This window comes from Herpailurus yagouaroundi, unplaced genomic scaffold, assembly GCF_014898765.1.
Source record: "Herpailurus yagouaroundi ecotype Mexico unplaced genomic scaffold, PumYag 161, whole genome shotgun sequence".
Classification (NCBI taxonomy): Eukaryota; Metazoa; Chordata; class Mammalia; order Carnivora; family Felidae; genus Herpailurus; species Herpailurus yagouaroundi.
The window spans coordinates 25,188,631-25,210,716 of record NW_024412402.1 but is presented as its reverse complement, the minus strand read 5'-3'; the positions used below and the strand labels follow the sequence as shown (position 1 = coordinate 25,210,716).

The 22,086-nt window shown below is 41.7% G+C and overlaps 1 protein-coding gene across 3 annotated transcripts in view; it reads left to right on the top strand.

Moving 5' to 3' along the window:
- The window catches only part of NCAPD3 (non-SMC condensin II complex subunit D3), a 66,216-nt gene that overhangs the window by 38,543 nt on the left and 5,587 nt on the right, over positions 1-22,086 (top strand). For 2 of the 3 annotated variants that reach the window (XM_040483584.1, XM_040483582.1), the window contains exons 20-31: positions 3,743-3,850; positions 5,626-5,740; positions 5,835-5,942; positions 7,068-7,306; positions 8,242-8,321; positions 14,600-14,737; positions 15,011-15,144; positions 15,394-15,593; positions 17,797-17,907; positions 19,788-19,925; positions 20,635-20,801; positions 21,010-21,149. In XM_040483584.1, the coding sequence (XP_040339518.1) occupies positions 3,743-3,850; positions 5,626-5,740; positions 5,835-5,942; positions 7,068-7,306; positions 8,242-8,321; positions 14,600-14,737; positions 15,011-15,144; positions 15,394-15,593; positions 17,797-17,907; positions 19,788-19,925; positions 20,635-20,801; positions 21,010-21,149 (1,678 nt within the window). The remainder of the gene's footprint in view (positions 1-3,742; positions 3,851-5,625; positions 5,741-5,834; positions 5,943-7,067; positions 7,307-8,241; positions 8,322-14,599; positions 14,738-15,010; positions 15,145-15,393; positions 15,594-17,796; positions 17,908-19,787; positions 19,926-20,634; positions 20,802-21,009; positions 21,150-22,086) is intronic. The other variant, XM_040483583.1, reaches the window with a different exon arrangement.

Below are 22,086 nucleotides of genomic sequence, written 5' to 3'. Positions count from 1 at the left end.
AAGGTTCCCAGAATAAAAATACCTTTGCTTCATCTGAGCTACCCAGCTACATTCCTTTGCTTCCTTTTCTTATATAAGTTCCTTAAAGAGAGTCCTTCCTTGATAAGTTACATCTTCTATTTGTAGGAACAGATATAATAAGAAAGTATATTATAACTTTTTTTTGCTTAGGACTTAAAACAGGTTAAAATGTACTTACCTAAAAATGCCCAGCTCTTTCCATGTAAATGGTGTCTGGTGTTTTCCTGGCATGTACCTTTTGGCTCATCTAATGAAAGGGATGCTTGTTTTGTTTGATTTTTCTAGCCGTTTATCTCTTGATCCAAGAAAAACTTTTAAATAAGGAGCATTACCTAAGTAGGGAGCATATTTGAATAGCAGAAAACAGGTCAAAACAAAGCAAAAAGGTGGTCGCAAAGAAAGAATGATATAGGAAAACTGGGGAGAAATTTATATGGCAGATTATGAACAGTCATCCCGCATTTCTCAGTGGCACACATCTGATTAATGGCAGAGCCATGCCTAGAACTAAGGCCTCTGATTGTCTTCCCAGTCTTTTCTTTACCAGCACTGGCTAGAGGAAGAGTGATCTATAGTACTTGGGGGGAGTCAGGGCCAGAAGCCACTGGCTTACTCACTAATGGCCCATAGTCGTTAGTTACATCGTTAAGAGTCTGTGAGGAAGACAGAGTTATCTTAACATTTAAAAATTGAGAACCAGAGGGGTGCCTGGGTGGCTCAGTTGGTTAGGTGTCCGACTTTGGCTCAGGTCATGACCTCAAGGTTTGTGAGTTCAAGGCCCGCGTTGGGCTCTGCTGACCGCTCAGAGCCTGGAGCCTGCTTTGGATTCTGTGTTTTCCCCTCTCTCTTCCCCTCCCTGACTTGTGCTCTGTCTTTCTCTCTCTCTCAAAAATAAATAAACGTTTAAAAAAATTAAAAATTGAGAACTGGAGAGAGATTCTTACTATGTTAGAAAAAAGGCCACAATTGTAGCTTTGGCAATACCGCTTCCCTTGGTAGTAGACACTGGACTAAGGCCCTGAGATTTTCCAGAATCTTAAGATATTTTATTTTTTTAAACACCTTTTTAACGTTTACTTATTTTTGAGAGACAGAGACAGAGCACGAGTGAAAGAGGGGTAGAGAAAGAGGGAGACCCAGAATCCAAAGCAGCCTCCAGGCTCTAAGATGTCAACCCAAAGCCTGATGCGTGACTCGAATCCACGAACCACGAGATCATGACCTGAGCCCAAATGGGATGCTCAACTGACTGGGCCACCCAGGCGCCCACAGAACCTTAGGATATTTTAAATCTGTGTGACCTGGTTGTTTCCCCTAAACATACTTCTCTTTTTCTTTTCTCTATAAATGAACATTCTATATTTTACTGCAAAAAACAATTGCCCAAAGAACAGATGATCAGGATCTAGCTCAACAGCACTGTATATGACAAGACATAGGTTTGGAGGCATTGTTGCTATAAGCTTGGTACCAGTTAATAGTGTTTTGTGACTGGGGCACCTAGATGACTCCATCAGTTAAGCATCTGGCTCTTGATTTCAGCTCAGATCATGATCTCACAGTTCATGGGATCGAGCCCCACGTCACACTCCTCGCTGACAGCAAGGAGCCTATATGAGATTCTATCTCTCCTTCTCTCTGCCCCTCCCCTGCTTTCTCTCTCTCTCTCTCTCAAAGTAAATAAATAAACTTAAAAAAATAGTGTTTTGTGGCTATTGAACAAAATCTATGAGATCTTGGACTGTATTAATGGAAATAGTGTCTACAGTAAGAGGGGTGATGGTCCTCTTTATATTGGTAAAATCTAAGTCATATGCTCTTTTAAAAAAAAGTTTATTTATTTTGAGACAAAGAGACAAAGAGAGAGTTTATTTATTTTGCATGCTCAAGTGGTGGAGGGGCAGAGAGAGGGAGACAGAGAATCCCAAGCAAGCCCCACACTGTGAGTGAGGAGCCTGACATGGGGCTCAGTCTCATGAACAGTGAGATCTTAACCTGAGCCAAAAAAGGGTCAGATACTTAACTGACTAAGCCATCCAGGTGCCCCTAAGTCAGCATGTTCTAATTTAACTCCAGTGGCAACTCTATAGAGAAATGTTGATAAAATTGAATATATTGATGGGAGAGCAATTTGATGAGGTGATTACAAAGCAGGTTGTATAAGGAACAGCTAAAGGTCCTGGGTGTTTAGCAAGAAGGGAACAACTATGTGGGATAGGCTGCCTAGCTAAGTTAAAATACAGGAAGGACCATAAAATGAAAGAAGAATTAAATTTATTTGGCATCACAGAGAACTGATTTGGACCAATGACTGGAAATTGCAAGGAGACAAATTTTGGCCAACCAAAGAAAAGCCATACAGAGGTCTGCCTACAAAGGAGGGATTTGCCTCAAAACATGTCCTGAGTAATTGGAGGTGTTCACAGAAAAACTGAACAACTTGATATGAATCCCGTGTGGAGAGAATCCCAGAATTAGATGACCATTACAGTTCTCTTCCAGATTCTGTTATTCCAAAAGTTTCTAGTCCAACCACCCAGCCCAGTTCTAGGCTTGAGGCCTCACATAAGTTAACCTTTGTCTTCTTGCCAGGGTAGAGCATATGGATTTCAGAAGCTCTCTTGCCCTGGCTGTGCAACCTATTAAAATCTTAAGTGCAATAATTCTTTAAAAAGTAATAAAGACAATCATTTTGAAACATTTTAGGCCAAGTCAGACTAAAAAACATTTGGATCATAGTGAAAGTTTCCTGCAATGTTAAACATTGAACACTGTTTTGCGGTAGTGCTGCTGGGCCCCACCTCCTCACTGACAGTGTGGAACCTGCTTGAGATTCTCTCTCCACACTCTACCCCTCTCCCCTGCTCATGTTCTTTCTCTAAAATAAAATAAATAAAACAATGTCTTCCTAAGTCACCCACAGCATAATAGGGCAGACACACATGGAAACAGGTGATTTCAACATAATATGTAATATAATTATTAGGAATAATATAATCATTCCTAAAAGAGAAATGAACATAGGGTAATATGGAAGTCTTGGGTTGGAGCCACTTAGTTCAACCTGGGTATTTTGGACTGGCCTCCTACTGGAAATGTAGTCAGAGTTGTAGAATGTGATTCAACTCCCTTGCTTAGCATAGAAGTTTTGTGTACCAGTAGTGGTGACCCCTTGAGGTTATTTTAACTAATAAAAAGCACTGAAAACTTGTCTTTAAGGAATACATTTCAAAACGATAACAAATGTTTTTTTTTATTCCATGTCTTTAGAAAATATACTATTTACTGTAGTAGTTACTTCACCATCTACACATACTGGACGAATTGTGATGTTTTTCTCTATTAAAGGAGCAGCACTGCTATTACAGAACTCTTATCAATTAGGGTGCTAGATCTTCCCAGATATTTGCCTTTTGCTCTTAAAGGGCACATGTAGAAAGATATGATGTCTACACACACACACACACACACACATATTTATGGCATCTATATATGTGTGTGTATGCTGTATATATGTACTGTTCTTTGTAAATTCTGCTTAGTCCTTATAGGCAGATTGCTAAAAGAGCAAAGATCCAAAAGCATGATGGCTGAGGCTTCTCATAAGGCTTCTTATGGTTTTTGCCTTTGAAGACCATAGAGTTTCTTCTGAGACAATTGTTTCATGGACAGTCTAGTAGATGTGTGGGATCCTTCAGAGATTACCTTTAACTTGCTGCAGGAATTACTGAAGCGGGTGTGTGGGGATGTCCTCTCCACCTGTGTGCAGTCTCTGTCCAACATAGTTCTGAAGGAAAGTGGCCCTGGGAATGTGGATGAAGACCTGTTCGTAAGTAATTACTTTTCTTAACTATTGTTTTCCTTTATATCAGCTGGGATTTTCTAAAGATGACTTTCTAATGTGTATTTTTAATACTATTGGCAAGAAAAGGATTTTCTAGCCTAGAGCTTACTCTTCTAAAAAGAAGAATTTCTGTGTTGGTGACCGACCTATTCATTTTTCTTTCATGTTCTTATTATCTGGGGGAAAACTTGATGGGATATACTTCATCCAGTTAGAGCCTGTGAGGTGCCTAATCCATTAGGGAAAACACAGGGCATATTATGAAATAATAGGGCAAGAAAAGAATAAAGTGAGGGTGCTCCTTGTTCTTTTGGTTTGTTTGTTCAATATGTTTTTAAATTCTAATGTGTCTGCTAAGCTGTTTGAATATCAGATTGTAGAACTAGGGAATCATGTGGAGCCGTTCTGAACCATGCCTATAATACAGTGAAATATTTGACAACTAAAAACACAAATAACATTGGAGCAGCAAGATTGGGTGACATGGCACCCTGCTTTAGAAATTTTGTTGGTGCCAGAGAGTCCTGTGTGCCAGTAAATGTGCAATTTCCCGATTCATGTGACTGACCGTCCACAAAACATGTTGCAGTCATTCTGACTCCAACATCTGACACTCAGTAAAGCAAATAACGAGCTGCTTCTTCATGCTCTTCAGTATAAGCCATCATTTCACCAGAACTGGCCATTTTCCTCATCTGTTCCTCTCCTCTGTGCTTGCCTGCTTTGCCACCTCACATTTGTACCTTGAGACCAAAGACTATGTTGAGATTTGTGACAAGAGACCGGTTGTGTTGAGGCATTAATGTGAACACTTCAGTAATAAAACTATTATCAGTAGGAATCCACACATTTCAGTGCAGGGGGCTGTGACGTGTAGGATGGCCCCATCCCAAGCTTTCTAGAGGGTCTTGCACCTCTAATTTGAGCAGCTATTGCCCAAACTAAGAAAAATGCTTGTCATGACCAGAGAGTTTTTCCTTCTAAGATTTTTCTTTTCAACTGTTAAATATGTCACCAAAATCTACCTTTCAGTCAAAATATATATGGAGAAGTTTTGCCCTATATAATATTGTTTACTTCACTCTTCTTTAAATATAATGCAAGTATTCCTTTCATCCACTAAGAGATACATGTTCAGGATTTTTTAAATATACATACACTTACTGGCTTCCTCACTCTAAGCCTTTCACATTTTACTGTTTAGCCTCACCCATGCTTCTCTGGGATAAATTAAAACCAGTGTTATTAACTATCAAGTTGTATGTTCTTAATAAACACACAGTAGAAGCAGCTGTGAGGAAGCTAGCACTTACAAGTTTTTGATAGGAGTCTAAATAGTAAACCAATCAGGAACACCCTTTGGAAATATGTTTTAAAATGTAAAACAACTTTATGCCCTTTAAACCCTAGATTACTTCTAAGGAAGTGGAATAGTACTTAAAGGTGCAAAAGTGTTCCTCAGACGGAATGCAAACAGTAGCAAAGGATTAGAAACAATGTAAATGTTCATTAGTAATGGAGTAAACTATGATAACATCATAGTTTTTAATGTACTTATGTAGTCATTAAACATATTAACTATATATATTGACATAAAAGATAGAGTGAATTTTACCAAGTAATGACTAAGTTTTCACAGTGACTATTTTTATGAAAAAAATAGTTGTTTTAATTTGGGGAACAAAAAAATATTGACATGTCTTTAGCTAGAGTTATTTTTCTTTTGCCTTATTATATTGCAAAACCAATTCTTTTTTCAGGTGAAGTACATTTTTACCTTGGGAGATATAGCCCAGCTTTGTCCAGCCAGAGTGGAGAAGCGAGCCTTCCTTCTGATTCAGTCCATCCTCGCTTCTTCTGTTGATGTGGATCATTGTAAGGCACTTGAAATTATCCTCTGCATGTGCTATCTTAAGGCGGACTTGGCCCCTGAGATACTGTAAATAAGTCCTCTTTTCCTTCCTTGTAGCAGCATCACCTCCAGGTTGCAGTGAAGCCCCAGCGTTTCAGCCACTTTCCCAGGTCAGAGGCTCTGTCATGCCTTCCGTGATCAGAGCACATGCCATCATTACCTTGGGTAAGTGAGAATAATGTGGGGAAAGTATTGTTTGTGCAGTTTAGTTCCATAGGTAGCTTTTTGTCTCAAATAAGCCAGCCTTAGTAAATATGTTACATACACGGAGCTAGTGTTTATTCTAGCTCTTGTGAATTTGGAAGGGAATTCTGATAGCAACCCCCAGCTCAGAGGCATACCAGAGTGCTGATAATGAGAGCCCTCAGTTGGCAGCTGCCCTAGATGATCAGACTCAAGGCACTCCCTGGAGGGAGCTTTTGTTTTTTATGTTAATTTATCACAATTATACCTGTCCTGTGGGTTGTTTTTTAATACTCATAATGCAGCACCATAAAGTCTTCATCAAGACACTGCACTAATCAGAATCAGGCGCTACATTGATTTCTGGGAATGAAAAAATAAATTTGCAGTTCAGTTCATAAAAGGAGATAGTTTATCTGATACTTACCAGAACTGGTAGATGAGCTATTAAACATTTCCCCATGGACTCAAATTGTTGTTAATCTTGAAAAGATGGACCTCTGTGCTATACTTTAATTTTTTTTAAGTATAACTATGTATTTTATGCTGGATAGGATTTATGAAATTTTTTGTAATAGCAGTTATTTTTCAAAAATCTAAGAATTGTGAATGAGAGCAAAACATTCCCCAGGTCACAAAAATATACAAACCAATAAAACTCAACAACAGCCTTCCTTCTCCTAACTGTGAACGAGAAGTAAAATGAGGTGGTTATTCTTTCCTGTTTGCCTAGCTCAGATTTCAAATTCATTGCTAAACTTTTTAGCTATTAGATTTTGTTAGTCATTTTGAAGGGAAGTAGATAACTCTCAAATTCAAATGTTGACTTTAAAAAGAGGATAGTTTTACTCCAATGAAGGAACATCTCTTAGTGTATGTCTCGTGGAACCCTGGAGGGGCCGGGGGGTGGGGGTGGGGGGACATTATTTTTAGGTATTTTGAACCTCCTTATATTTAGTAGTATGGGTTTGTTTTTGATTTTGTTTTGTTTGTGATTATTGACATGATATTTTAACTTTGATCAAGTAAAATCCATAGCAAGATATATCTGGAGAAAATTTAGGCATAGAGTTATTAAAGTCAAGACATCTTCATCTTCTGTGACAGGTAAGTTGTGCTTACAGCATGAGGATCTTGCAAAGAAGAGCATCCCAGCTCTTGTGCGAGAGCTAGAGGTGTGTGATGATGTGGCCGTTCGCAACAATGTTGTCATTGTGATGTGCGACCTTTGTATCCGGTACACCGTCATGGTGGACAAGTACATTCCCAATATCTCCATGTGTCTGAAGGATTCAAATCCATTCATCCGAAAGCAGACACTCATCTTGCTTACCAATCTCTTGCAGGTATGTATGAGAATTGGGCCCGTCATTTTTTTTTTTCCTTCCACTATTTCTTCTGGTTTCAAGGAATACTTGAGTAGTATAGGAAATGTGCTGCTCTCTAATAGAATCGAAAAATAATCAGCCTGTTCTCTGGTTTAAAATATCATTCTACTGTTCTGTACAGCCTTCTTAAACAGATTGTTACTTCCTAATACTTGTTTTGGGTGTATGTTCAGATACCTCATCAGCCAAAGTGAAGTTTCATGTTTGCAAATAAACTCCATGCAAGGATTAGCCCGCTCAGTGGACAGTAGTTCTAGTTCCGGTTCTGTCATTCTTGACTTTGAACAGATCAGTGCTTCTCAGACGTAACTTCTTCTTTTGTGAAGTGAGGATCATATCTGCCCTGCTGTTTCAGAGTTGCTCTGAGAGTCCAATGAGACATTTTAGTGGGCAAAAGAGCTTCGTGAACTCAGAACTCTCAGTGAACAGAGTATTCAATGTTTTTCTTCCCACTGAGAACCTATGTTTAGCCTATAGTGAGGAAGGAAATATTTGATCTTTAAAAAGAAGGCATTTAACCAAGTTGTATATCTATTCTAGTATGTTCTGTAGGCTTATTTTTTTACGTGGTTGGTTAGGTACCTGACGAAGGCACCATTGGCACTCTCCCTTTTAAAGCCATGTGCTTTGAGTCATTTTCCTAATAGAGTAGATATGATGCTCTTCTACCCACATATCCCTCCACTTCTCTTCATGATTAACAAGTGTATGTGCTTTCAAGATGGTTGGGAAGTGAGTGCTAACAAATTGCGCTAATGTGCCACAGACAGACTGAGTAGCTGACAGGTGTGATGTTAAACAAAAGAAAGTTAACAGTTGGTTTTATAACTGAATGCATTTAAAGTTTGTATATTACAATTCATCCTTAAACATTCCGGTTTCTCTTTGTACAGGAAGAATTTGTGAAATGGAAGGGCTCTCTGTTCTTTCGATTTGTTAGCACTCTGATAGATTCACACCCGGACATCGCCAGGTAACTTTCCTCACATGTCAGATGATTGAACGATTTACCAAATTTCTGGTATATATTAGATCTCTTTTCTCTAAAATTGGTTTAGAGTTGAGTTATTTAGGATTTAGTGAGCTTTTGGCAGTTGCCAGAAAACTAGCAGATTTTTAAGCTATATAACAAAGCTTTATTTTTTTATGTTTATTTATTTTGAGAGAGAGAGAGAAAGAGAGAGAGAGAGAGCGCATGCACATGCAAGTGGAGGAGGAGCAGAGAGAAAGGGAGAGAGACAATCCCAAGCAGGCTCCATGTTGTCAGTGCAGAGGATGATCTGTGATCCTGAGATCATGACCTGAGCCAAAATCAAGAGTCAGACACTTAAGCAGCTGAGCCACCTAGTGCCCCAACAAAGCTTTATTTTGCACATAAATAAAAAAATAAATAAATCACTCATCCAGATTGACTATTAAATAATCTCAGAAATTACTACATTTGCTAACATTGTTGATTCTTCCCTAAAGGAGTAATGAACAGCAGTATATGACTTTGTCATAGTAAATTATATGGAATTTTAGCCATTAACTGTTGACTTAACTGTGTTTATTTCTAGGCCAATAAAATGTCAGTTTTGATGGAGTTAAGGCTTTCTTTTAAGTGTAGAAATTATAAAGAAGAAATTCTAGGAATTAAGACAATCACACAGTGTAAAATGAGATTATACAAATTACAAGGCTTCCCTATCAATTCCCAAGGAATTGGAAGGGAAGGGAATTGCTTTGTCACTTGTTAATTCCTATCATTCTATAATTTTTTTAAGGATTTATTTTCAAGGGGATGAGAAATGATCCCACAGAATTAGTTAACCTTGATTATGTTGCATGAATAATTCTTTTTAAAGCAAGTCTGCAATTGGAAAATAGAATGTTGAATGCCATGGCAAAAGCTGCCACAGTTGGGAAAAGGTCTTTATAGAGTTCATTAACTATAAATAACTTAAAATAATGGGTCCCTCTGCTTCTAAATATGGTCACCAATGATTTAATCTGAGTTCCATGGAAGAATTTCCGTTCAGTTTTCTTTGGGTATAATTTTCCAAGAAGGAATATTTTACATACTAAACTAGTAGAAGGTTAACATTCCAATTAATGCTATCTAGAATCAGAAATAAAAAGCTAAGACTATTACTTTTTCTTTGTGTATATAATTGAGAGAGAAAGGACCAAAATAGCAATGCATTGCCCTCTCACCTTTACTCTGCTACCATAAGATTGGCTGTCATGGTGTTCTCTATACAATGTGTAGCCCAGAAGCTGGCATAATTAGAAGTGTTGAGAAGGTTTTCACATGATGAGCCTGGGAGGTAAGATTGGTTGTTTAACTTGCACTTTTGGGTTTACTTACTTTTCTCAGCTCCTATGCATGTATGTTAACAAGAGCATTGATCAGTATGTAACATACACAGAACCTGTTGTATAGGCGATCAGAGTATGAATCAGAAAGAAATTAGAAAACCGGATAGGTGGGGCGCCTGGGTGGCGCAGTCGGTTAAGCGTCTGACTTCAGCCAGGTCACGATCTCGCGGTCCGGGAGTTCGAGCCCCGCGTCAGGCTCTGGGCTGATGGCTCAGAGCCTGGAGCCTGTTTCCGATTCTGTGTCTCCCTCTCTCTCTGCCCCTCGCCCGTTCATGCTCTGTCTCTCTCTGTCCCAAAAATAAATAAACGTTGAAAAAAAAAAAAAAAAAACCGGATAGGTAATTACACCATAGTAAAATTATCAGTGCCTCTTACAGTATTTTGATACTTCTTTTTTAAGTCTATTTTATCCCTGTATTGTGGGTGTGTTTAAACAGTTGTTCAAATGTGGGTCCTGATTTTCAGCTTTGATAAGCTGATGACTACCTTTGTTAACTGTAATTTAAATTAGTCTCTTTCCCTAGTTTTAGGTCAGGCCAGTCTGCTTACATCAAACACATTAGTTTTTCCATATGTATCTACTAATACAGATCTTCCAAAGAGACTAGTGACAGAGCCTGTTGCATTTATTTCTGGCCCAGGAGGATTTCCTGAAGATTCTGGCATGAGCAAATTCGCATGACATTTTTTTATTTTTATTTTTTTTTTCAACGTTTATTTATTTTTGGGACAGAGAGAGACAGAGCATGAGCGGGGGAGGGGCAGAGAGAGAGGGAGACACAGAATCGGAAACAGGCTCCAGGCTCTGAGCCATCAGCCCAGAGCCTGACGCGGGGCTCGAACTCACGGACCGCGAGATCGTGACCTGGCTGAAGTTGGACGCTTAACCGACTGCGCCACTCAGGCGCCCCTCACATGACATTTTTAATTGGTCGTACACACCCACAATTTGGAGGCTGCAAAATTGTATTGATGTACTTTCCCCTCTGCCTACAAGGTGGTGTCCTTGTGGTACAGCATTCACAGATTGAAAGGTTACAGGCTGGTTGTTTTGAGGTTAACTGGGCAAATGCTGCAGAAGTGCAAAAGACGGCCAGAGAGATTCAAGGTAAGAGAATGACTAAGATAATGGCCATTGAGATAGAAAAGGAAGTAAAGACAGAGATTGTTTGGTTTGGAGGAGAGGAAGTGAGTACCTAGAGGGCTTAGTGAAGCTGTGGAACAAGAGGAATGGGGATGAGGTCAGAAAGCTGGAAGGATATGTGTATGTGATCATGAGGTAGATTAGCTGACTTCAGAAGTGGGTGTTCCAGGTGTAGTGACATGTTCTGGATGGGGCTGCAGAGTAGCTTCCCAGAGAATAGACGTAAGGGTCACTAGAGCCGATGTAATCAGAAAAACAGAAAGTTAGGGGTTAAATGAGCCCATCTGTAGACATTGAAGATGCTCTGAGAGATTGTCTTGGTCAATTCAGATAGTTACAACAAAATACCACAGACCTAGTAGCTTATAACAACAAAAATTTCTTTCTCACCTTTTGGAGGCTGGAAGTCTGAGACCAGGGCGCCAGCACAGTTGGGGTCTGGTGAAGGTCCTCCTCCAGATAGCTAGTTTCTGTTTGTATCTTCACATGGTAGAAGGGATGAGAGATCTTTCTGGGGCTTCTTTTATAAGGACATTAATCTCATTCACTAACCCCAAAGGCCCAGCATCCTAAGACCATTTCCTTAGGGTCTAGGTTTCCAACATAGGAATGGGGCAGGGGTGGGGGGACACAATATTCAGACCATAGCAGTGATGCTGGGATCTGGAATGGAAAAAAATAAAAGTAGGAAGTGGTTACCAAGCAGTTAAGGGGCAAATAGATAGCCAGAGCCTCTGTAGAGAGGCTCTGTAGAAAAGGTATTATTACATGGACCAGGTAGAGGAAGCCAACCCACCATTGCCTCTTTCCTGTACCTTCCTCAAATAGCCTTTTCTTCAGAGCACTTGTGGCAGCATATTTGTATGTATAACATCTCTCTACCTGCTAGAATATAAGCATCTGGGAGGGGCCAAGATTTTGTTTTGTTGACTGCGGTATCCCTAGCACCTAAAAGAGAGCCTGAGACTAAGTGGACCCTCAATGAACATTTCACAAATGAATGAATGAAAATATTATGACGGGGGCAGGGGTAGTGGGTGTGGGAATATGGTCCTCCTTCCTCGACTCTGGCGTTTGGGAGAAGCAGCAAGTGGCCTTCCCTTAAGAGGACTGTGGGAAATGGTGTCCCCAGAGGAAAGCCAGCCCTGACTTGCGAAGAAGGGAAGTGTGGAGAGGGGAGAGAGCTGACTCCTGGGAAGTACAGTATACACTGTGGAAGCACTCAAGGCCAGGGAAAGGAGACATGGGAAGTGAGATGAGGAGAAAAGAAACAGAACAGTATAGGGATGTGAGAGAGATGAGGAGGACTGGGTAACAAGGGGGCCTGGATTTGGGGTGTAGCCAAGGAGCACATAGATGTGGGAAATTACTTACCTCAGGTTTCAAAGAGAATTCTGGCATAAGTCGGTCTGAGATAGACCATGTTGTAGGCCAGATCAGGAATAGGAGTCCATGAACAGTGGCCTTTATTGAACAGATAGCTGCTTCAGAATAGCATTTGGCATGGGAAAATATCTGAAAATAGTCAGATTTTTATGTTCCTACTAATACTGAAAGTGGAAGTAAGGCTGTTTGAAATCTGGATTTGGATTCTTACTAAGAGAGTAATAATTGTTTTCTGCAAGATTATTATGACCCAGATTTAGCTGGTCTTCTATATAATACAATTAATGCTGTGAAAATGTTTACAGGGTATCCCTGAATTGGTGGTGTGATTACATGCTGTTTCTTTTAATTGTCCTGAGGGATGAGAAGTGGTGGGAAAGGATGCTGAGATCTTAACTTAGTGCGGTGTCTTTGGGGCTGTTGAAGCTTTCCGTTCCAGGTACCTGAAGAGTGCTGCCTTCTGCCACTCTAAAGGAATGCTCCAGGAAGCACTGCTTGGACTGCTCATTTTTTTTAACTTTACAGCTGACAAACAAACAAACAAAAAAATGCAGAATTGTCTCTCTTCCCCAGTTTGTCAAGCTAGTAAGATCTGTGAGTTTGATCCAGTCAGGGATGAAATGTACCCTTTTAAGCCCCAGTAAATGCAGCAGCAGGATTAGTGCTGGATGTTACCCCATTGACTGTGGTTTCTGGCTTCTCATGATGCAGAGCCCTCTCACTCTGCTTCCAGCCCTGAGCATGTGAATCCTTTGCATAATTTATGTTACTATTAGATTTATCTGTGTAGTTGGTTAAGCCAGTTATTCACTAGGGAGTAGACTGCAGTATCTTGCCCACCAGTTAGTTCCCTCTCCCAGTATGTATTCTTGACCTGAACTCCGAGTAGAGGAATGTTTGACATCAAGTTGAAGCCCGTAAGTTGAAGCTCAGAGCAGCCCTTCTTCTTGCAGAAGAGTTCCTGGATTCTGTCTGATCTTATTGTCATGTGAATGACTTCAAATATGAGGAGAAAATGCAGGTAGTTGTAAGAACTGCTGTGCCGTGGAAAGTTAACCGTAATAAAACACTGCAGAAAGTGACATCTTGTTGTTTTGGGGGGAATAGTTTTTGTTTACTTAATGGTGGTCACAAATGGCTCCTAGATCAGTAGGTGCTTCTAGCTGGCCTTAAGTGAAATTCTGCTTGGGAGATTCCCTTTATGATACAGAGTTGTACTTGTTTTGGGTTCAGAATGTCAGGCTGCTCCCTTATTTCCTGGGTGAATGCATAGATAAAGTGCTGCTATTTACAGTGAAATTTTTACCTAGGCTTACTTCAACATCGTTTTTGGAACTACCTTCTTTAAGTTTTAATTGATGGTGTGCTTTGAATACAGAGTGATTTTAATATTAGCCTCAGAAGGATCATTAGGGGAAGGTGAATCTCCTGCAAGTCCTATGCATTCCAAAGCCAAGAATTGTTTTGGGTCATCCTTGTCACTACCACCCACCCTTGAGAGCTGAGTGGTGCCCCTGTGCAGGTTGAAATTGCATTTATCTCTGAAATGAAATTAAGACAATCGTCTGCACAATCTGAATGGATCAGAGCCAGCCTTGCACCACCCCATACTGTTTCCTGGGCAAACTCTCTCCCCTACTAAACAAACTTTCCGAGGCCTGTAGTTAGATAGCCTGCCTTTGTCCGTGTCCATTTGACTTTGGAAACTGTTAGTGTTTTGCTCTTCAGGTGGGTGCGGTGCTGGTGACATCAGTATCTCATGTTAGATGCCTCTCCAAGATTTGGGAGCACAGGAGAAAGGAGAGTGCCCAGGACTTGCTGATGAGTCCAAAGCTCAGTGAGAGCCCTTCGCTATCTGTGCTGACCCAAACTCTGAGGCTCTTGTAATTAATCCCAATTCTTGAAAAAGTCCCAGTTACTAAAACAGGTTTTTGCTCGTTATTGTGGGCAACAAACCTCAAAGTGGGGTGGGGAAGCCAAATATTCATTTTTTGGTAGTGGTTTGTTGTTGCATCAGACATGAGGACCACAGGGTTTTGCTTAAAAGAGCAATTTGGGGGCAGTTGGTTGTTCTCCCACATTTGAAGTGTAGCTGAATAATAACACCTTGTTAGAATTTTCAAAGGAATCCTTGTAGAAAAAGCCTTTATGCTGACCTTGGATTCAAAAAAGGGGCTGTTGAGCAAGGACAGACAAAAGAAGCTAAATTTGTATCTTGCTTTTGATCTGAATGAAGCTGGGTATTGGGATAGATTACATATCCCTTTCTCTTATTCACATCTCAGCATTCTTATGTAATTTTAGAGACTGTCTGCAAACTGCAAACAGGTCTCTTTCTTCTGTTTCTTCCTTCTTTGCAGTTTTGGGGAGTTTTGCCTGGCTCACCTGTTACTGAAGAGGAATCCTGTCATGTTCTTCCAGCATTTCATTGAGTGTATCTTCCACTTCAATAACTATGAGAAGCATGAGAAGTATAACAAATTCCCCCAGTCAGAGAGGTTAGTGAAGCTCTTGGGAAGGGCTGGGTGAACAGACACGGCCCCGGCATTCCTTGTGGTGGCCTTCCTTCTCTTGGCCAGTGACTCCAGGCAGTTCACCCATGCAAGTAGCAGCCTAAAGGAGGTGCCTCTGAGAAGCACTGTCATCTCCTCTGTGCACTTATGTAAGCCTTGTGTAGATGGCTTTTAGGATGCTGCAGAATGCTGTAGAAAGTAATGTCCTTGTACCCTTGCCCACATGATTTGTGATAAAATTGTCCCATTTTGCTATAGAGAGAAGCGGCTGTTTTCACTGAAGGGGAAGACAAACAAGCAGAAACGAATGAAAATCTACAAGTTTCTTCTGGAGCACTTCACAGATGAACAGCGATTCAATATCACTTCTAAAATCTGCCTTAGTATTTTGGGTAGGCTTGGTGTGTTTGGGATAAAGTATATGTTTCCAAATGAAATACTGTGTGGCTAGTGCAGACCAGCAGCAAATGAGACCCTTGTACTGTGGGAGGACCCCATTTTTGCTTTCTTTGACATCAGCTGTGCCAATGCAGACACCCACCTTGAAGCCAAGAGGAGCCCTCCTAGCTCTGTGGGATACATTTCCCCCACCCTGGGGCTGGACTCTTTCTCAGGGGCTGATCTTTTGTGCTCTTTTCCAGCATGCTTTGCTGACGGCATCCTGCCACTGGACATGGAAGCCAGTGAGTTGCTCTCAGATACATTTGAGGTCCTCAGCTCAAAGGAGATCAAGCTTTTGGCCATGAGATCTAAAGCAGATAAGGACCTGCTTATGGAAGAAGATGACACAGCTTTGGCCAATGCAGTCATGCAGGAAGCTCAGAAGAGGCTCATCTCACAAGTGAGTTTGTTGTTCCATAAATGGGCCTGTTTACGCCCATGCTTCTCTGTCCGCCCCCTAACTACTGGTGGTCTACCTCAGATCCAGATTTCATTCTCACCCATGGCCTTAAGATGCACCCCAGTGATGATGTTTCTGCCTCTGTGTTTCTAGCTCCAACTTCTCTCATGGCCTGAACACATCCCACTTGCCTGCCTGAATGTGCCACAGACATTTCAGGCTTAGTGTGGCAAAACAGAGTTACTCCTCTCTTCCTCCTCTTTGTCTCTCTTCCCACAGTCTCTACTGTAGAGAAGGAGACTGTTATCTACCAAGTTGTCCATTAGGGAACCTGAAGTCTGGCATGCCAGGTGCATGCTTCCTTTGTCCAGAATGTGAAAACTGGGATCAGACTGATTTAAGGGAGTGCTAAATTGCCATAGTCACAAGGCCCCAGTTCTTACACCTGGCCTCAATTACTAGGCTCTATTTCCCACCTGAGCCCTGAAAACTTTGGACCTCAAAGAAATAGATTTTGATGTCATTCAGTGTGTTAGCAGATCCTATATATTTTATCTCACAAACCCATCTCTCTACCCCATTCCAACCAGTTCTGCACACACTTAACCTGGTGCCATTTCTGGCACCCTTTATGTCTCTAGTTTCTTTCTGTTCCAGGCTGTATACCACTTTGCTGCCACAGCAGTCTTTCTTAAGGACAAATTGGATCATTTTATCTTCCTGGTTAAAAGAGACTGGAGGGAGATTGGCTGCAAAGGCAGCAGGGAACCTTCAGGGTGATAGATTACAGGTGGTTATGTGGATGATAGTGTTGGTTAGTCACCTCTGTACCATTGTCAGACTCATCAAAGTGTTCACTTAACATGGGTAAATTTTATCACATCTAAGTTATAGCCCACTAATGCTACCTTTAGTCGTTTGGTGGCTTCCAATCATCTTCTGAGTAAAATCCTGATTGTTTTTCAAGACACACAGAGCTGTTGGGTGTCCCTCCGCCCTTGCGCCTCCCGTCTCTACGCCCCCCTCCTTGACCATCCCATCCAGGTCACTGTTGGTTCCTTGGGTAGAAAGCATCGCTTCTGCCATTGTGTCTTTGTGTGCTGCCCATCTGTCTGCCTGCAGGGCCTCTCCCTCCCTGTCCTCCTTTCCTGCCACCAAACTCCTACATCTTTTCAAAAGAAGCCCCTGCCTCTCTAGGCATCCCTTGTCTATAAATCCCTCACCATCCTGCCAGCTGTCACACCATGCCACACATCAGAGCACACAGTCTTGTCTAGAAGCAGCTTGAAGGCAAGAATTCTTGGCTTCGTTTCTACATCCCCAGGGGTTAGCTTTGTGTCTGGTACAGAGAAGGCATTTGATAACATTTATTGAGTTGAATTCACTTAGACCACTTTTTAAGACTATCCCTATACTTAACCATCTGCTCAGATTCATATTTATTTGTTTATTTCTCTACCAATTGCCCTTCTATTTCAGGAACTCTGATAAGACGTTTTTAGAAATAGTGATTTACAAGGAAGGAACCTATACTAGTGAGTATAAATGAGAGGAAAAAGAATACTTGTCAGATTCAAAATGATAAATCTTACCACATATGAGGGCTGTTATAATGATTATTTTTAATTCTAAGAGATTTATTACAAAATATTTGTGGCTAGTGACCATTCATGGTAAAGAATTTGAAGCCTTGGTCAAATCAGGTACTATATAAATACATAACCCTTTTCTAAATGTGTGCAAAGTTTAGACACACAAAAAGAGAGAGATACCAAATTGACTCATGTTTGCCGTTCTCAACTATTTGTCATTTCACATCAGGAAAAAAAAATGTCTCTTTTGAGCTCATTTTCATTCCTCCTGAGTGGAGGAATGGAATGCATCTGAGATGGATTTGTGTGGACATTTGGAGCTTGCTGTCAAGTTATTCAACATTTTTCTAATTCCCGCTTCTTGTTTAGAAAGTAAGAATAGCATTCATCCTCATCCTCCTTCACAAATCCTTCAGAGTGTTTTGAGGTAATGCTTATAAAGTCTCCAGGACAAAGGTGCTGGGTCCTCTACAATCTCCAGTATCGTAATAAAAAAATAAGAAGCTTCTGTAGCACCCTAGATTGGCTGTACAGAAAGAACTAGGTCAAGGAGAAGCCTTTGTCTCAGAACTTTATCCACCTAAAACATGCCTTTGTTTGTGTTACTACAGGTTCAGAAGAAGAATTTCATAGAAAATATTATTCCAATTATCATCTCCCTGAAGACTGTGCTAGAGAGAAATAAGATCCCAGCTTTGCGGGAACTCATGACCTATCTCAGGGTAAAAGATGACCTTGTGCTTTGTGGTTGGGGTGTCTCCCTTCTCCAGCTCAGTAGTCAAAATCTGTAGCAGTTATGATGGTGCAGTTGGTCAGTGAATTTAGGAGCTCAAACTGCTACAAAACCAGCTTCACATTTTTCTAGAACTAGACCAGCCAGACAGGCCTTTGACTGTGGTGGAGAAGAGAGAGTTTGACCATAGGTTCCACAGAAGCCAGTTCTTGCCTTTTTCATGCAATTGAGTTTATGAAGGGCTGACCCACTGTACTGAACATGTGTGTCCTTGATGCCAGTTTTGAGATTTAGTTCTGAAAGCTTTCTCAGCTAGGGTCAAGGTACAAAGGTATCATCTTAGTTCATTCTGGTGAGGGATAAAGTGACTGGGCATCATGTTTAATTTGGGGGTGTTTACCTTTAACACTTCCTCTGCATCAGGAAATAGCAGTGGGTCTTGGGGAGCACTGATGGGGCTGGGCTGCCATCACCGGTGGAATCCAAAGCCATCAAAGGTTGCAGTCTAAGCACCCAAGATAAGTGGACTTGCCGTGCAGATATAAATGAGGCCCCTGACCTTTCTGGCAAAATTTTTCAATCAGAAATAAATGCAACATTTTTTCCTTTCTCTGTTTACACTATGCCATTTTCTTCCCTCCAAAAAAACGCTAAAAATTTTTTTTGCCAATAAGGGCTACCACCAAATTACATTGAATGTAAATTCTTCAAATATCTCTTTAAAGAAAGTTAAGGTAGGAGAGATAGGATAATTGTGTGGGAAAAAATGGCAACTTCCAGTTATTCTTATACTTTTATTGCCCTGTTTTAAAGCTCAGAAAGAAAGGAGTTTAGACCCTCAATAAACTGCTGAAAGGCTTCCGAACAATGAGTCTTTCTCCTGTCTGAGCACATGCCCAGAGAACGGCCACATAGCTGCCTTCCTCCAGCTCCAGCAGCGTGGCACATGTGCATTGGCAGCCTTCTGTGCAAGCAGCTCTGGCCACTCTTTCGTCTCATTTGGGCAACCCTCTTTTGGTGGCAGCTGGAAGCATTCATAGAGTTCCTTCCCTTTGTTGGGACTTGCCTTGCAGTTGGGGCTACGATAAAGCTTCTCCCTCTAGCACTGTTAGGTGAAGTGGTTTCTTTCTCTTAGCAAGGAGGTCTGGTCCCTGGCAGCCCCTTTTCAGACCTGAGAATGTTCTTACGTTCATATGATGAAAGGTTTTCTGTCCTATTTTCAAAAGACACAAAGATAGTTGCAGTCCTCTCAGAAAGCTAGTGTGGACAGATAGATGAGCAACTTTTACACTGCACTGCTTTCTGTAACATGTTCCAGAGGCCCTGTCTGCACCAGGACGTGCCATGTATTACCTGCCCATATAACCTCTGGCTTCAATTTCTAAGGGGCCTGACACTACAAGACCCTTTAAACTAGATCCTTGACTTAGAGCCAAGCCCAACCACCTAGATATGTCACCATCCCCATCCCAGCCTTCAAGAATGGAAAGGTGGTAGCTTATTGGTGGCAGTTCTGTGCCTCTGTTGTAAGTTCTGCTTTAGGCAAAGATTGTGTGATTCCTTGTCCTTTGTCCTTCATCAGGAACCTGGGAAATTTCCTATTAATTGGCAGATAGGCAGGAAGCTCCGTAAGAGATCAGAACTAATAGTTAATGTCTCATGTTGAGCTCACTGGTTTGTGTGGTAAATACATGCATGTTTGGCATTTCCTGGGAAAACACCATTATGTTACTTAACTTGTTGGTTGATGTACTAGAAATAGTTCAGCAACACATGTCTTCCTGTTCGTGTTAATATTTGTCAGGTCAGGTTGGAGAGCTTATTTATTTAAGAAAACTTACTAAAGTGTGCCTCTGGGATCTGTTTTAGGAGGTGATGCAGGATTACCGCGATGAAATCAAGGACTTCTTTGCATTAGACAAGCAGCTGGCATCGGAGCTCGAGTACGACATGAAGAAGTACAACGAACAGCTAGCCCAGGAGCAGGAGCTGGCGAGACTGGCAGACGTGAGTGGGGCGGCTTACAGGGCCGGCAGGTGCACAGAGAGCAGGTGCGGGGTGGCCCACCTTCACAGTCTTCCCTCTGCCACCAGCTTTCCTAGTGCTTCTCGAAACCCACACACAAGCTGAGGCTGGTGTGAGTGAGACCTTCGGGACTGCTGCGTGTTCCTTTGCCACGTGTGCCATGCAGATCACTCGATCAGGGAGGCTTCCCTTCCCTCATGGCTGGATCACATGAACTTGTCTGGAAAGTCATAGTAATACTTGGGGGAAGTACATGAATACCCAGAAAGCAAGCTGGTAGTCGAGTTATTTAATCTGGTTATAGTGATCACAGCTAACCAGATCCCCCTAGGTGTCTCCATTCACTTATGGTCCTGCTTCCTGTGTGCCCCTGTTTCGGACAGAATGTCACTTGGGCTATTTCTAGGTGAGCTGCTGTTCATTTTCAGACACAGTGTGCTCACTTCTCTGAGAAATCCAGACATATCTGCTGCATTAAAAAATGATTAGGACAAACTAACTTAATCTTTTTTCTCTTTAACACCACATCTGCCTCAACTGTTTCTGGAGAGAACGTTCTGTATGCCCATGGCTGACATGGTTTTAAAATAAATTACTTATGGACTTACTCAGGGCATGTAAAGGTTCTATTTAAAAATAAAGAAATAAAAGTGTCAGTAGATAAACAGTCTTTCTTTATCTTCCCTGACAGGTTGCTCCGAGTTTCGAAGGAATGCCAGCTCTGGCTGGCCAAGAAGGTGCTGCTGTGCCCGCTGCTGCAAGCCAGCCCTCAACACCCAGGGCGATTGCTGGCCAGGCACCGCCTCTGCCTTCTACCCTAGAGACAGGGCTGTTGAAGACACTTATGCCCAAAGGCAGGTATGGAGCCGGTGTGTCAGTAACGGGGACCCCCACCTTCTCCGTGGCATCTGTATCTTCCCCACTGGGCATTTTCACCCACACCCTCCAGGCTCCTCGCACTCAAATCTGAAATGGGTGTGGATGAGGGCACAATCAAGAGGCAGAGGGCAGTCACTCCAGTGTTTTCAGCCTCCTCTGCATGCCTGTGGCCTGTTTTCCTCTGCAGGCGCATGTCCCTGAGCACCATCGCAATCCTGAATTCTGTCAAGAAGGCTGTGGAGTCCAACAGCAGTCGCCGGAGTCGGAGTACAGGAGGGTTGTCATTCCCTTTGAGTTCTCAAAGCCTGGACAAAATGTGCCATCGTGGTAAGTCCCAAGTCCCAGGGTAGCTTGAGGGGCTGGTAGATGTGTGGGGTTTTGTATCGCAGACACAGTGAACACACAGATGAAAAGACAGAACAGGTCTCCCTTTCTTTGCTTTCAAAATGATTTCTGTTTTCTTATCTTCAAAAAAAAATTTTTTTAATGTTTATTTATTTTTGAGACAGAGACAGAGTGCGAGCAGGGGAGGGGCAGAGAGAGAGGGAGACACAGAGAACCAAAGCAGGTTCCAGGCTGTGGGTTGTCAGCACAGAGACTAACACGGGGCTTGAACCCATGAACCGTGAGATCATGACCTGAGCTGAAGTTGGATGCCTAACCTACTGAGCCAACCAGGCACCCCTCTGTTTTCTTATCTTTAAAACAAACAACTTTGGGGATTTGGGATTCTAGGTAATAAAACAGTGCATATTTATAAGAGATTTGGAAAAGAGAGTGAAGTGAAAACTCACCTGTAGCAGTAAGGTGTTAATTCTTCCAGTCTTTTTATTCCTCACACACACATGCCTTTGGCCTTATTTATAAAGTTGTGGTCTTAGGAGCACCTGGGTGGCTCAGTCGGTTAAGCATCTGACTCTCGGTTTTGGCTCAGGTCATGATCTCATGATTTCACGAGTTCGAGCCCCATGTTGGGCTCTGTGCTGACATTGATGAGCCTGGAGCCTGCTTCAGATTCTGTGTCTCCCTCTCTCTCTGCCCTTCCCCCACTTGCACTGTCTCCATCTCTCTCAATAAACTTAAGAAAAAAAATTTAAGTTGTGATCTTAGTGTGCATTTCTGGTTTGTAATCCACTTCTCTGCACATACTGACAACAACAGTGAACATTTTTCCATGAACTTTTCTTTCTATCTTTTCTCCCAGTGGCTTTGTAGTTTTCTATCTTGCGGAAGTACTGGAACCTATTTACTATTACCCTATTCT